Genomic DNA, 17,500 nt, shown 5'->3' on the forward strand with positions numbered 1-17,500 from the left:
AGGTGTACATCCAAAGGATATTTTTCCTTGGTTTTCTGTTTTTTTTTTAAACATTTGATTTTTTAGTTAGCATGAATGGGTTCTTCCAGCACTTGTTGGAGAATTGATATTGTTTCTTTTTTATGTAAACGTGTTTATGGTAGTTCGAGTCTCGCTGATTACTGCCCAATTTCCATAACGCCCTATTATCTAAAGTTTTTGAGCGTCTTTTGACAAAATGTTTGAAATGGTATGCTGAAGGTAATCCTCAATTCCTTAGTTTGCAATTTGGCATTCGTAAAGTCCTTGGAGCATGTGATGCCTTTTTTACAATCTCCAATGCAGTACAGAAATCCCTTAATTGTGGTCAGAATGTATGTATGGTTAGCCTAGATTTTAGTGTTCCTTTTGAACATGTTAATCATGAAGCATTTGTTTTCAAACTAAAACAGTTGGGAGTAGGTGGGTCGATTCTCAGTATCATTATTGAAGTTTGAGTAATAGATTTGTTGTTGAAAGGCACCATTGTGAAAATATGAATGGGACATCTGGTGTTCCTCAGGGTAGCAACCTAAGCTCAGTACTTCTCATAGTATATACACATGATATTTGGTTTGTCACAAAAAACCATCTCTTTGTATATGCAGATGATACTACTATCTTTGCTTCAGTCTCCTTGCTTTAGTCTCCTGAATGAAGATCTATGATTGCAAAACCCCAGAGAGATCTAGCTTAAATTAGTGCAGGGTGTAAATTATGGAGCATGAAAGTATGATTGTGAGTAGGCCCAGGGCAGTATTTCCTAAACATCCAGATCTCAGTATTGACAATGTTTCGTTAACTCTATAGGAGTCTTTTAAAATCTTAGGTGTGATTCTTGATAGCAAATTTACTTTTAAGAAACACATTAGCTCAGTTTCTTCTTCAATTGCATAAAAATAATGTTACTGGTCGTATATAGGAGTTTTTGAAGATCGATCTATTCTGAAGAAGTGTTCTAACTATTTATTTTAACTTGTTTCTACCATTTGCCTCCTCTCTGATCTTCAGCTGTTGAATTTCTTATTAATTTGTTGGTCAAGAACTTATGATCTGTCACATTTCTTATTGCATATCTTGATATTAATGTCCAGCACTTTTGTTTTGTTTGTTCTCTATACATGATGCATAAGATTTTTAATAGTTCTGATCATCCTTTGCATTAACATCTTCCCAGAGAGTACCATCCAGCTCCTAATGCATGGTATGCAGTTAATTCTATTAGTCATACCTTATCCAACATAACGGTCAATACTACTCAGTATTCTAGAAGTTTTATTACAGCTACCACCAAGTTGTGGAATTATTTTCATAATCAGGCAGTTGAATTGTTTGAAATTCAATAGTTAAGACTTACAGTAAATATTTTTATGCTGCACAGACTGACGTAGGTCTCCTGTTATAGAGTCTATATGAGAAAATTAATTTAAATTTTGTGAAAATATTCCATATTGATAGTTCATAACTTGTCTTGTTTATTTATTTAATTTCCCAACTGAGCTATTTCTCGCTGTTTGAGCTCTTGGGATTAGGAAGACCTGGTTTCCATCTAGGGTTGTAGCTCAGCTAGTAATAACAATAATAACATAGAAATTAGCAAGTACTCCATTATCTTTAAAATCAAATTGCATAATGTAAGTAAATGTCTCAATAGTCTGATTAAAAAAAAAAAAAAGAAATGTGGTTCCTTGGTAACCAGGTGACGTTAACATAGGTGTTTCTGAGAAGCATGTGAACAGATCACTTGACGCCGGAGAGAGAAAGTATACAGTGCACGCTTGACTGAGGATATGAAACATGTCACGGAAAAAAGACCAGAGCTGGATGGGACGTCAGGGACAATGTAATGTTTGTTAATGAAAAAAAAAAATTGCCATGACTTAGTAATGGAGGAAAGAAAATAGTTTAAATGTAACTGGAGAATTCTTGTTATGATAAACAGACAATTACCCTTTTAAGATGAAATGAAAACAGGTGCTAGACTGCAGGGGGATGAGATCATTTAAATCTTGAAAATTTTTCACTTAACTTATGTTCTTAGTACTTTAGAAAGGTGTAACCAAACCAGTAAGTTTCATTAGCAGATACTACAGCTGGAATCAAAGTGTTCTGATGTGAAATAAGACTTAATTTGCTCACAGAAAGCAAGACCCTGATTTGGCCTTGTGAAAACACCTGTGAGTGGTGCAAGCCATAATGACATTCATCACTCACTTAAAAGGAACTTTTAACTTCTTTCAGATTATCTTCCATGTGATGAGGGTTGGCTTAAGCTTGGATCATCCTGTTACTTCTTCAGTAAAGACAATTCTACTTGGCATGAAAGTCGGGAGAAATGCATTGCTATGAATTCTGACTTGGTCAAAGTAACTACCGATGAAGAGAATAACTTCCTGCGTGGTAAGTATCCATTTGAGCACAAGCAGTAATGTCTATTGGATTAGTGTGCCAAAGAAGTCATAGTTCTAAGAACATTTTACTGTTAAAGTCTTTGGGAAATAGAGTATTAAGAAACCAACTGTGAAACCTCTCACATTCTCTTCTCGTTTTTCTATATCTTTATCCAGAAAACTTATCGTATGTTTACAATATTGTTTTATTCAGAAACATAAAATTATTGCTAAAAAGACTGAATGGTGTTAAATAATAACTCTTCAGTAGTGTTTACAATTGGTTTTATTGAATATGGGTGAGCGACTACAACGCAATGATAAGAACAATAGACAGAGACATCTGTCGTTAGCACAATGAAATATTTTGTAGTGTTCACTACATATGAAAAGAATTTAAGATGATCGTTTACGACTTTCGTTAGAATATTTTTGCCACATATCCTTGAGAAGATTTTCAGTTTTAACAAATTCAAATTTAGTAATATTTCGTGTTTAATTGAGAAAACTGATGCCTATTATTGAGCATGTACAGATTTATATTTCATATTAATGTTTTTTTTTTAATACTATAAAAGTTAAATAACAATAATTGATGTAGCATGTAAGGAAAGGCCCAAGCTTTAACTTTTTTTTCTCATTCTTCTTCCTATCTAAACAGTGTCATCGAGCACAGCCATTTAGTTTACATCTTAAATCACAGGAGCTTTTGACCACCTTCCCTTGCAATTTTCTAGGAAAGAATATCTTTGAAGACATTTTAAAACTTATATCTTATGTTATAGAGACGAATATAAAGACAGATTTTCAGTTCATTCACTCATTTACTTTGCAGATCATTTGGAGGGTTACATTTTCTGGGTAGGATTGAATGACATTGATGTGGAAGACACCTACGTTTGGACTGACGGGACTCCCTACAAGATGATCAAATCATGGTAAAGATTAAAAATATTTTTTACACTAGTCCACCAGAAAAATATTATTATTATCATTATTATTATTATTATTATTATTCATGTTGGTGTTGTTGCTGTTCTTATTGTTGTTGTTGTCGCTATTAGCTTACCTATAACCATAGTTGTAAAAACAGCATGTTACAAGCTCAAGGAAGAGCTCTAACAGGAGAAAATAGCCCAGTGAGGAAAGAAAAAAATCAAACATAAAATATTGCGCCCCAGCGTACCCTTAAGCAAATGAACTGCAATCCGTGACATTGGATGATCATTGTACAGAGGCTATGGCGCTATTCAAGACTAGAGAGTCTCTTCTACCCTTACAAAGTGGAAAGTAGCCACTGGACAATTTGAGTGCAGTAGTTGATCCCTTCATTAAAGAAGAGTTGCTTGGTTATGTTTGTGTTGTCAGGAGTATGAGGAAAGAGGATAATGTATAAAGAATAGGCTGTAACGAGAGAGGGATCCTCTTTAGTACTCCGTGGCCAGTTGTACGACACACTGATACTCTAGCAGTAGCATCTCAACGGGTGGTTGGTGGTTTGGCCAACCTAGTATTATCAAACAACTGGAACTACAAGTTAAAGAAGCTGTAGGCCTAAATGGGAAGGAGTAACAAATAGGAGGAAGCTTTATTACTGACTGATGAAGTGGAGAAAAATTAAGATCCTGGGTAGGTCTGAGGAGTTCATCATCTGTATAATAAATCGATATGTTCAAAATCTCACACACACATTGGCAAAAAAAAAAAAAAAAAAATATGCAATATCTCAAAAATTGGTTCGCAGTAAACTTCATCAAATACGACTTTGATTTCAATCAGTTTTGTCCTCTACAGTTATTGGTATGGGGTAATTTCCTCTCCTTCCAAGTCGGCAGATCAAACGGTACTGGAATCAGTCTTATGAGCAGAACTGAAGTCTGAAACAAAAGAGAGCTGGTGCAATGACTGGATGAAACAGAGAGATGTTAAGCGGTATGTGGAAAAGAGCGGGGAATTGACATTCTTGACCTCAGAGGACCTTTTGTAAATTTTAGCAGATGACCATGTGAATGGGATTGTGCTTAATATGTTATAGGCATGCGGTTGTAGCAGGATTGCCTGATATTGGCTGTTGGGAGTGTGTGGACAGATAACAGAGTAAGGGTTAGGCTGTAAATTGAGTGAGTTAGGTCAACCTAATGTAGGGCATAATTGGGGGTCTAGCGTTTTTACTTGGAACACAAGTTAAACGACAACCACGTACTGTTCATTCGTTGTATAAGGAAGGAAAAATAAAGTAGTGACAGGTATTGTAACTTACCTTCCTTCCAGGTGGGCTCCTGGTCAGCCGGACTATAGTCATGAAAGATGTATCAATTACTGGGCTTCAAGGGACAATCGCTGGAACGACTCACGTTGCAGCAATACATTTAGGTAAAGTATAAAACCGTCCAAGTAGACGTAACATTTTACTTAACTTAGTGACAATCATTGATCAGGAATAAAATCACCTACATACTTTGAAATTACGTTGCTCTTTACTGCATATTGATTTGCCTAGTGGTTAATGAAGTTGAAATATCATCATCAACATCTCTACAATCAAGAGTCTAAAAATTAACTGAGATTCCCGGTATCAAAATGAAATTTTCCTTCAAAACAAATGTTATATAATTCCTATTTTATTCTGCCAACAGGTACATCTGTGAGAAAACTTTCTTCTCGATTGATGTCTGAACTCTAGTGTCTCTTATAAAATGATGTATTCAGATTTGAACATGACTTGGTAGAAACATGGCAATATCAGCTGGTTTTACTTACACATATGAAAATGGATTGTAATTACCATTTTCTTTTATATTTTTTATTATAGGCTTTTTTTCTGGGAGGACATATCCCACGTTCATGTTAATATTTCTTTAAATATCAATAATTCGGTGATTGTCATCTTTAAATTTGCATGTCCAATTATATTTTGAGGCTTAAACCAAATGTTTGGTTACCCTCTTTGTAGATCGGAAATACACTTCAGAAGTTTAAACTTGGAAACTATTTTTTTTTTTTTTTTTTTTTTTTTTTTTTTGAACAGGGTGACAAAACTCTCACTTTATAGTTTATATAATTTATGTCATATCTATTCTATTTTTTTTTTACTGATCTCGAAATATTCTACATTATTCAATCATTTCAATCGTAGTCTATTTATTTCCCTGTTTCCTCTCCTTATTGTTTTTTTCCCTGTTAAAGCCCTTGGGCTTACAGCAACTAATTTTCAAACTAAGACCGTAGCTTCACTATTAATAATAATAATAATAATAATAAAAATCATAATAATAATAATAATAATAATAATAATAATAATAATAATAATAATAATAATAATGTCCTGTAGTGTCTCCTGTCAGACACTGATGTTTGAGTGCAAAGCAGGTTAGAGCCATGACCTGTGCTTATAGCAGTGGAAATATATTTTGACAAATAAAATGCTTTGAGAACTTGTTCTATTATTCTTTAATTCGTTCCTGGTGGTCTCCTGATGCTCGTACTGTCTCACTCTGAATCCTGGCTACAGTGTCCATTCAAACCTGAATACAAAAAAAAGGTGCATATTTTCAAATTTCCTTATGTTTTTTGTTTCATCTCGTAAAAAAAATGTCAAAAAAAAAATCATTTTTTTTTTCAATTAATTTTTTTTGGGGGGCGATAGGAAAACTCTTGTCGTTTTTTCTATTTCTACAATCATCCAGAATTATAATACTTTTTTAATAAAAAAAAATTGTCCATAAATAAGGAAGTAGTTAGCAATTTGATAACGAAAAATACTATTTTGAGAAATAACAGTTTAAAGTTTTGATGTACTCACATTTGTTGGTAAAGCTGATCTGGAAAGTGTACAAGGCTCCTGGTCCCCTCTTTTATAAAAAGATATCCTCCCCTCTTTTAGACATGGTTATTTTTCTATTGTTGCAAGGGGGGGGGGGGGGGTTCATAGTATGCCAGTCTACTCATTGTTGCCAGTTTTAGTACCCTACCTGGCTCCTGGCTGATATGCATCTCCTTTGCTTGCATATACTTTCGTTTTCTTTTTCGGTGGAGCAATAGATATGCTCTTTCTTCTTTTTTCTTTTAGTGTTAGAGTTTTTAGACATTGCTTTGTTGCATCTTTCATTACTGGGATTAATGAGCCAGCAATGTATCCTACATTGTACTCAATTGCTGCAATATGGTAGGCAAAAGTGGCAGTATCTTTTCCATGATATGTTTTCAGGTTCTTCACATTTACACTTAGTAATCAAAGTAACATCTAAATTCTGTCTTTCAAAATCAAGTTCAATTTTGCTGCTACAATCACTGCATATGACTCTTTCATTGAAACATCTTAGTGTCTTTTTTGATAAGTAAATTATTTCATCATCATCATTTTGTTCACTTTGTTTCATCATACTCTGTTCTTTTTCGCTCATGTATTCTTTCATGAGTTCACCTCGCCGTTCAGCTCCAGCACAAACAGCTGGTGTGGAGCACGTGTCACTAACAACACAAACACTTGTTGCATCATCATTCATATCACTAATATTATCAGAGCAAATTGTATCATCTTCATCATCTGATAGCACTAATGATAAGTCCTCCTCAATATCATCAAATAAGCCCACGGTTTGACTTATATTCGTAGGAATCCTGTAAAACATATTTGTAGGAAAACTAGTTTTTATCATTTCACAAACACGTGGAGACAAGGTCACAGAAGAGACTACCACGTTTTCCTCCTCTTCATGTTTTTTTCTTTTGTTTTCCTCAAGTTTCTGCCTCCTCTTTTCATTTAAATTCTGCATGTTTTTAGCAGACACTAAACACAAGTTAGACCACTTCCTCTTAGGCATGATTAGTTGCCAAAAACTAGCAAAAAACACTATATAAACAGACGTTAGCTGATCGAGACTGAGAGCACATGTGTGGTCAAACCGACTCACTATATTGATCGGGTAAGCACTGCCTTGTAGAATCAAAAGTGAAAGTGTGTGACTGTGTGCTTTCACGTAGAAAGGGAAAAATATCGTACTGTAAAAAGCAACATACAATCCAATATCAAAGAAACCAATTGCAAAATAACTAGGTCGCTGGATGATAGGGCTGTCAGGTAGATTCTTGGGTTAGCATATTCATGCACAAAACTGCAATTTTTACCTACTAAAATACTCCATATTGCTTTCATCTTTCGTCTGGCAACAGTACACACCTCGAGGCTAAAGGAGAGCGGTAAAACTAAAATTCGTGATTTTGACCCAAAAATCGAGTTTCATCCCTTAATATCTTGACAATGTTCAGAAGCTGCTGATGATGATGATGATTATTATTATTATTATTATTATTATTACTTGCTAATCTACAATCTTAGTAGGACCAGCAGGATGCTTTAAGCCCAGGGGCTCCAACTGGGAAAATAGCCCAGTGAAGAAAGGAAACTAGAAAAACTGAAATATTTTAAGAACAGGAACAACGCTGAAATAATTGTTTCTTTTATGAAATATAAAAAACTTCAACAAAGCAAGAGGAAGAAAGATAGGATAGAATAGTGTACCCGAGTTAACCCTCAAGCAAGAGATCTTTAACCCAAGACAGTGGAAGACCATGGTACAAAACTATGGGACTACCCAACACTAGAGAACAATGGTTTGATATTGGAGTATCCTTTTCCTAGAAGAGCTGCTTATCATAGCTAAAAGGTCTTCTCTAACCTTACCGAGAGGAAAGTGGCCTCTGAAAAATTACAGTACAGTAGTTAACCCTTTGGTTGAAGAATTGTTTGTTAATCTCAGTGTTGTCAGGTGCATGAGGAAAGAGAAAAGTCTGTAAAGAATAGGCCAGACTATTCGGTGTATGTGTAGGCAACGACAAAATTAACTGTAACCAGAGAGAAGGATATATTGTAGTATTGTCTGGCCAGTCAAAGGACCCCTAACTCTCTAGCGGTAGTATCTCAACGGGTGGCTGCCTTAAGGCAGACTCTGTACACGTCAATTGCTTTGTTAGCAGACTACTCGTCATGTGGTATCTGGTTACAAAATAGATTCAATTTCTCTCATAGAAGTCTCATACAAAACGTCTTTATTATCATAACTCTCAGCAGACATGGTGGAATATCTTAAGAAAAAAAAATCACTCTACTAAACATACTAATTGATAATAATAACAATAATGTCAACGTATATTTTCATCATTTTAAAGGAGATGAAAAATCACTCCATTTAACTATCTCTGTTCTACAAAAATTATTTCAGAACTCTATATAAGATTTCATTGGCAAAGAGACAGAAGGATTGCCCGTCGTCTCGTTCAACGCACGCGCGCGTGCACGTGTGTGTGTGTGTGTGTGTAGTTAAATAGAAATAGCACCGTAAAATTTCTCGAAAAAGGAAAGAGGAGCTATAACAATAATTCAAACACAAACACTGATAGTATAGACTGGTTTGATTCTAGGTAACAAAATTCCAAACTACGTTGGGTAACTAAAAAATACCAAACTTATTCTAAATTTGGTTCGTAGGGCCAAGAAGATAAAAGCTCTAGTGAAAAAGATGGAAAATTACATGGAGATTATCTTCATTTACTGTTAATGAGGATAACAAATATTCAGTGGTACTATAATCAAGTAAAAACTGATAGTACCACACTCCAGTCGTTTCATCTGCTAAACGCAGACCATAACTTCCTAGAAGATACAATGAGAGATAAAAGTCTCTCTCTCTCTCTCTCTCTCTCTCTCTCTCTCTCTCTCATCTCTCTCTCTCTCTCTCTCTCTCAGTGAGTTGTATCCGATCTTAGAAGGCTGCAGTTTGTTACCCCATTTTCTATGAATAACTTAATATGAATTTATCAAATCTTGTCACCAACTATGAAATTGAAATAGGGAAATAAATGAAATACAGGGATCTCTTGAATTTAAAATCTAATGGAATAATATAACTAAAACTTTAATATATCTGAGGGTGATTACATAAAAGACAAATACAAGGAATTTCATATAACTCAACAGCTTTTGAATAATTTTACAAAGTTCAATGAATAAGGTAATAGCACTTTCTAAGCCCCCCCCCCCAAAAAAAAAAGAAAAAAAAAAGAAGCATGGTAATAGTTCCGCTCAAAAGTTGATCCTAATTCCCTGAGCAAAAAGCTGTCAGGTTTTATCTAGGGGTATAGGAGACCAAATATGCAATTACAACGAATACAGCACCACATACAAATTTACATTTACTTAAAACATCTAAAAGTAAATCCAAAGGTTCTCATTAAAAAAAAAAATTCAAAACAAAAATTATGTAAAATTGAATATATTCATTTAATGTAATCAATTAATTGGTGCCGTTTGACAAATACAATTACGGCCAATGTCACGCCCATACCTGCATAGCTTTATGAAGGGGAGCAAAGAGGGATGATCAGAGAGGCGAGCAAGTACCTACCCTTGCTCACACTTCCCACTTATGGGCTACCTTAGTGCAAGAGCCCGTGGCCTGCGCCTTAAGTGCAGGTCGCTCTAATAGCATTAGAAGCCTGTCATCTACGGGCTGTCTTGAGCAGGAGCCTGTGGCCTGCACCTGCAGTGTAGGGTCATTCTAAAATCAATCATTCATCAAACCTGTCATCTTAACATTCTCTTCAACGCCCTACCCAAAAAGAAACCGTTTGCCACGACAAAAGATATTTCATTGATATACATGTCAGATTTTAAGAAAAACTTTGTCTTTTTTTCAGAAGATCTTCTTCTGAGAGAGAGAGAGAGAGAGAGAGAGAGAGAGAGAGAGAGAGAGAGAGAGAGAGAGAGAGAGAGAGAGAGAGAGAGAGAGAGATGATATTTCTGAACATGCAATGATATGTAGATGTATAGGAATAATTTTTATCTCTCTCTCTCTCTCTCTCTCTCTCTCTCTCTCTCTCTCTCTCTCTCTCTCTCTTTTAATGACCATTGTTGTTACGATGCTAGATAATATCTAATAAACTAATCTCTCTCTCTCTCTCTCTCTCTCTCTCTCTCTCTCTCCTCCTCTCTCTCTCTCTCTCTCTCTCTCTCTCTCTCTCTCCTCTCTCTCTCTCTTATAAAGAAAGTCTACATCAATCAACACATTCCATCAAAGAACAATAAGAAGTCTAATATGGTGAATATGCTGATTGATGCAATGGGAAAAAGAATGCCAAAATGGTGTAATACATGTAAGATATGGTATTCCATTAATAATCCCTCAACAATTGATTAGAAAATGTGATGCCTGTCATGTCCCAACACATCCCACATGTGCTGAAATACAGCAAAAAATAAAAAATAAAGACCACAAAGGTATTCTGCTCAACATGCTTAGTCTGGATAGAAAATATAATTAAGTCGAGACTAAATCTGCAAATAGTTGAAGATAAAGAAGAGGAAGAAGAAGAAATAGAAGAAGAAGAAGAAGAAAAAGAAGAAGAAGAGAACAATGAACAGGATATGTGTAAGGATGCAGAAGAAATCATTGATATAACCTATGATGCCATCCAACAACATACTTATGAAGAAATAAATTACCAGATGGAAACAAATAATAGACCCAAGAGGACTCTACCCGGACCTACATAATTTTAGGGAAGAGCAAGAACAAGAAAAAATAGAAAAGAAGGATATAGTCTGCAATATGCTGAAAAGAGGGAATTGCAGATTTGGCGAAAGATGCTACTACAAGCATCCAAAGATATGCCATAATTATGAAATATATGGTAAATGTGCGTATTTAGACGGATATGGAGACGAATGCAGAGATCTCCATCAAAAATATGCAAAAACCTAAAAGAAGGAAAAGGATGCATTTACAACAAAAAATGTCGATATATGCATCCTGCAACCATGAATGAAAGTAAGAAAACTCAGCAAACTGAAAAGAAAAATGAAAGCAAAAAAGAAACAAAAAAAAGAAACAAAAAAGCAGGCCGTGTATATACCGCGCTTTGAACCAAGAGCCCCAAGATATGAGACCTTTCAACCCAAACCGGCACATTTAGAGCCAACTACAAAGAATGCATCTATAATGCCAGGGGTTGGTGCAGATATGGGGACAGTTGCAGGTATACACACACAAATAAATATGAAGGCGAAAGAGCAAATATAATAGAAAAGTTGGATTTTTTAATGGCAGAATTCCGGGAAATGAAGAAAAGAACATCATATCAGAACAGAAGGAAGCATGGGAGAATCCATATTATTACCAATATTAAATAATGGGGATGAAACACAAACCATAATAGTAATGAATGTACAGGGTTTAGTCACGAGTAACTCTAAAAGGAAAATAGAGTTCTTAGAAGAACTAACCCAAATTGAAAAAATAGATATATTAAATATAAGTGAAACATGGTATTCCCAAGAGACTGGCAGTGATGACCAGATAAAGGGTTTCCAAACTTATAGATCAGACAGAAAAAATAGGAATCAAGGGGGAACCGCAATATATGGAAGAGACATAAATCAAGGAAAAGTATGTGAAAAATACAGCAACACAGAATGTGAATTGATTGCGGTAGAATTTGAATTTGAAAAACTAATGAATATTGTAGTTTACAGACCCCCAAACACTAAGGAGTTTGACATAATAATAGAAAAAATAGATGATATATGTAGAAACCATAAAGACTGGAATATACTCCTATCCGGAGATTTTAACTTTCCTTTCGTGGATTGGAAAGAACGGATAGAAGAAAGTGGTTGTATGTATACATATAAAAAAAGATAGTAATAGTAGCGCAGAAGATAAGAGGCAATTTGAAAAGCTTCAAGATATGCTATTAGAACATAATATGCAACAAATAAACCACATTCCAACAAGAAAGGAAAATGTCCTAGATCTAGTATTTGTGAATGAGGTGAATTATGTTAAAGAAATAATAGTGTATAACACGGGAATTTCAGACCACAATGTCATAGAATTGATAGTTCATTCCAAAGCAAGTGATCACAGAATTAATAAAAGCACAAAACTTTGGGAAGGATATGGAAAATATAACTTTTACAGTAAGAATATAAAATGGTCAGAAATAAATGAAGAACTGAATAAAGAATGGAAAAATGTATTTATAAGTGATAATATACAGGTAAATACGGATATACTGTACAAAATACTGGAGAAAATTGTTGAAAAATATGTACCGAAAAAAAACAATAAACAAAAGACGTGCATACCAAGAGACAGAAGGATCTTATTTCAGAAAATTAAAAAGTGGAAGAAAAATCTTGCAAAAGAAAAAAATGTGTGGAAAATGAGGGAAATAAAATGTAAGATAGAAAATGCAGAACAAAAGATTATACAGTCGAAAGAAAATGAAAAAAGGGACTTAGAAGAAAGGACACTTCAAAATATAAAAAGAAACCCCAAAGTACTTTACTCCTATGCAAAAAAGATGAATAAAAGGAGAATAGAAATAGGCCCTCTAAGAATTGAAGGACGGCTAACGAATGAAAAAAAGGAAATATGCAACATATTAGCAGAAAAATATAAGAGTGAGTTCACGCCAAGAATTGCGAATGAGAATAATGAAACAGAAATGAGAGAAGAAAATGTTAAATATCTAACGGATATAGATATTAATGAAGCAGATATTGTCACGGCTATAAACGAAATTAAAAATGGATCGGCAGCCGGACCAGATGGAGTTCCAGCGATTTTGTTAAAAAAAATTGCAAACACTATCGCGAAGCCACTTGCAATACTGCTAAGACAGAGTATAGATATGAGCGAGATATATGTTAAACATAAATTAGCTTATATAACCCCTATCTTCAAAAGTGGATCAAGACTAGAGGCAAGCAATTATAGACCTGTTAGTCTAACATCACATATTATGAAAGTGTATGAGAGGGTAATAAAAAAGAAAATAATGAACCATTTGGTCAAAAATAATTTGTTTAATATGGGTCAACACGGTTTCGTACCTGGAAAAAGTACACAGACCCAACTGATAGCTCACTATGAAAACATATACAATAATATGATAAATGAAAAAGACACAGATGTGATCTATCTAGATTTTGCAAAAGCCTTTGACAAGGTAGACCATAACATATTGGAGAAAAAAATGAGAAAGCATAATATTGTGGGAAAGATAGGAAAATGGGTAAAAGAATTCCTGCAAAACAGAAAACAGATAGTGGTTGCAAATGACGAGAAATCAGATGAAGCCCAGGTAATATCTGGTGTGCCCCAAGGTACGGTATTAGCTGCACTGCTATTTGTTATTATGATCTCAGACATAGACTGTGATGTTGAAAACTCCGTAGTGAGAAGTTTCGCCGATGACACAAGAATAAGTAGAGAAATTACTTGTGATGAAGATAGGAACTCACTACAAAGAGATCTAAACAAAATATATGAATGGGCGGAGATAAATAGGATGGTATTTAACTCCGATAAATTCGAATCAATAAATTATGGAAACAGAGAAGGAATGGTGTATGCATACAAGGGACCTAATAATGAGACAATCACAAACAAGGAAGCAATTAAAGACCTTGGTGTAATTTTAAATAGGAATATGTTATGCAACGACCAAATAGCAACACTGTTGGCTAAATGTAAAGCAAAAATGGGAATGTTATTCAGACACTTTAAAACAAGAAAAGCTGAACACATGATTATGCTTTACAAAACTTATGTGCGTAGTACACTCGAGTACTGCAATGTGATATGGTACCCACACTACCAAAAGGATATTGCGCAAATAGAGAGTGTACAAAGGTCCTATACTGCTAGAATAGAAGAAGTTAAGGACCTTGATTACTGGGAAAGACTGCAATTTTTAAAACTATACAGTCTAGAAAGGAGAAGAGAACGCTACATGATAATACAAGCATGGAAGCAAATAGAAGGAATTGCTGAAAACATCATGGAGCTTAAAGTATCAGAAAGAGCAAGCCGAGGTAGATTAATAGTACCAAAAAGCATTCCAGGTAAACTGAGAAAGGCGCACAGGACATTAATCCACTACGCACCAGCATCGATAATGCAGCGACTATTTAATGTGCTGCCAGCTCATCTAAGAAACATATCAGGAGTGAGCGTAGATGCGTTTAAAAATCAGCTCGATAAATACCTAAGATGCATCCCAGACCATCCAAGACTGGAAGATGCAAAATACACCGGAAGATGTATTAGCAACTCTCTGGTGGATATACGAGGTGCCTCACACTGAGGGACCTGGGGGAACCCAAACAAAAAATAAGGGAATAAGGCAATAAGGTAAGGCTCTCTCTCTCTCTTTCTCTACATGATCATCATCTCCTCCTACGCCTATTAATGCAAACGGCCTCGGTTAGATTTCGTGAGTCTTCTCTATCTTGAGCTTTTAATTCAATACTAATCTATTCATCATCTCCTACCTCGTGCTTCATAGTTCTTAGCCATGTAGGCCTGGATCTTTCAACTCTTCTTGTGCCTTGTGGAGTCCAACTAAAGGTATGATGAACTAATCTCTCTTGAGGAGTACGAAAAGCATTCCCAAAACATCTCCACCTACACATCATCATTATCTCATCAACATACGGCACTGTAGTAATCTCTTTAATATTTTCATTTCAAATGCTATTTAACTCCCAATATCTTTCTGACTCATGTCCATACTGTAACACCGATCTCACTAAACTGATATGTAGTCTGATTTTTATATGCAATTTCAGGCGATTTGATTTCCAAATTTTATTCAATTTAGCCATTGTATGATTTGATTTTTTAAATCTATCAATAAATTCTAATTCTAAAGACCCTGTATTGGAGAACATAGCTCCTAAATAATTAAATGATTCACTTCTTTAATTGTTTCTTTTTCCAATGATATTTCATATTCCATTGCATACTCCATTCGCATCATCCCTGTCTTTCTTCTATTATAGTCAGCCCCACCTCGCGTGATATTTCATGCATTCTGGTAAGCAAGCATTGCAAATTCCGAGGAGTTTTGCTAACAAGGACAGCATCCTCTGCATACTCTATATATGCTAAATTCTTTACACCAATTCAGTGCAATCCCTCTCCACCATCTCTGACTGTTCTACGCATCACAAAATCCATGTGGAGGTTAAGCAACGTAAGTTCTCCGCTGTTCATTAGAAACTCATTTGATAAGACTCCCTTTGTATTAACTTTGCACTTGCTATGGTCATGAACAGACTTAATCAATTTTACATATTTAAGAGGAATTCCATAATAACGCAGGACTCTCCACAAAATTGGCCTGTGCACAATATCGAAGGATTTTTCATAGTCTACAAATGCCATCAAAAGGGGATTTCTATATTCTACGCATGCCTGTAAAATATGCCTCAAAATTTAAATTTAGTTAGTGAACTTTCTGCCTTTTATGAATCCTGCTTGTTCATTTCTAAGCTTTTCATCAATCTTTCTCTCAAGTCTCTTTAGAATAAACATGTTTATATATATATATATATATATATATATATATATATATATATATATATATATATATATATATATATATATAAACATATATATATATATATATATATATATATATATATATATATATATATATATATATATATATATATATATATATATGTGTGTGTGTGTGTGTGTGTGTGTGTGTGTGTATATCTATATCTATATCTATCTATCTATCTATCTATCTATATATATATATATATATATATATATATATATATATATATATATGTGTGTGTGTGTTTATATATATATATATATATATATATATATATATATATATATGTATGTATATAAATTATATATTTTCCCTACAGCATCAGGATATAACAAATTTATGCAGTCCATCTTTAGAGTTCGTATATTTGCCGCTCAATTGGTAACATCCTTTTGACCAGGTAAACAAATTGTGTCACTCTATTTAGTTTATGGCTCTGACACTGAAAAAGAGATGATGAAACATACAAAAGACACTTTTTCCAAATGTAGCCCAAAATACCACATGAGAGGACTATAATATGTTCATCTCTCGTATTTATTTTGCAGAAATAATACACTGTGGAAAAGATTAATTATATATATATATATATATACATATATATATATATATATATATATATATATATATATATATATATATATATATATATATATATATAACAGACAAATGGAAATCGTTACTGGTGCATAGTTTTTGTTATGAAAACCTCAGTAAAACCAGTAATCCGTTGATTAATGAAGTTTTTTTTTTATTATCATTTCTTTTACATTGAATGTGTAGTTGGATAATAGATTGCCTATTACGCTGTCTTCTAAACGGGGCAGGCAACTTTTCCATCAAGACAAAATGACAGAAAACTATCTCATGCAAAATAAGACACTTTTTTGATAATAATAATAATAATAATAATAATAATAATAATAATAATAATAATAATAATAATAATAATAATAATAATACGTATAAATATTGAACTGAAGTTAGATGAAGATATTTCCTTGATAAATATTTACTTTTTAATCATATGCGTCTCTTATTTTCCTTTTTTATGATTCAAGCCTTTTTAATCGAAATTAAGATCATAATAGAGAAGCCTTTTTTTATAAAAATATCTATTAAATGGTTCTTGAAAATACTTTGTCCATAATAAATAAAGCGTTAATTTCACTCACATTCGATATGATTTGTAAACGAAGGAACGAGAGTTATACTTTTAATACTTAGTCGTATTTCATTAGAGGTTTGGCAGTTCGTGAAATGATTATTTGAATGTGGGTACGTTGCGTGAATCTAGAAAGTACCTAATGGATATTGCAATGTTTTTGACTATATTCCTAGTCGGATCTTAATTTCAAGCGTATTTATTTTTCGATCAATCTTCTGATAGTTTTAACCAAAATCTATTTTAATATTTACTTAACAAATCAAACACATGAATCAAATAGAAGAAAATAATCTATTTGAAGAAATAAAAAAAAAAAGTCATAAAACTGACATAGAAACTAAAACTTACAGAATTATATGTTTTCATGAAAAGAATGACCGAAACGCTAAAAATTTCCTTCTAAGAATTCGATGGTTAACAGTCAGTTGTCATTATAGAAAGACAGTCGCCATAAAAGGAAGTAGTTCAATGGTGTCTACTGTCCGCGGAATTCAAGAAATGTGCATACAGT

The 17,500-nt window shown here is 33.8% G+C and overlaps 1 protein-coding gene across 2 annotated transcripts in view; it reads left to right on the top strand.

The window, feature by feature from the left end:
- Positions 1–17,500, top strand: part of LOC137617106 (perlucin-like protein) — a 283,984-nt gene that overhangs the window by 12,212 nt on the left and 254,272 nt on the right. The window contains exons 3-6 of one of the 2 annotated variants that reach the window (XM_068346947.1): positions 2,260–2,418; positions 3,244–3,346; positions 4,680–4,781; positions 5,045–5,249. In XM_068346947.1, coding sequence (XP_068203048.1) covers positions 2,260–2,418; positions 3,244–3,346; positions 4,680–4,781; positions 5,045–5,084 — 404 coding nt within the window. In that variant the 3' untranslated portion in view covers positions 5,085–5,249. Of the gene's footprint in view, positions 1–2,259; positions 2,419–3,243; positions 3,347–4,679; positions 4,782–5,044; positions 5,250–17,500 lie in introns of those variants that run through there. The other variant, XM_068346946.1, reaches the window with a different exon arrangement.

Source organism: Palaemon carinicauda, chromosome 23 (assembly GCF_036898095.1).
Source record: "Palaemon carinicauda isolate YSFRI2023 chromosome 23, ASM3689809v2, whole genome shotgun sequence".
NCBI classification, from domain to species: domain Eukaryota; kingdom Metazoa; phylum Arthropoda; class Malacostraca; order Decapoda; family Palaemonidae; genus Palaemon; species Palaemon carinicauda.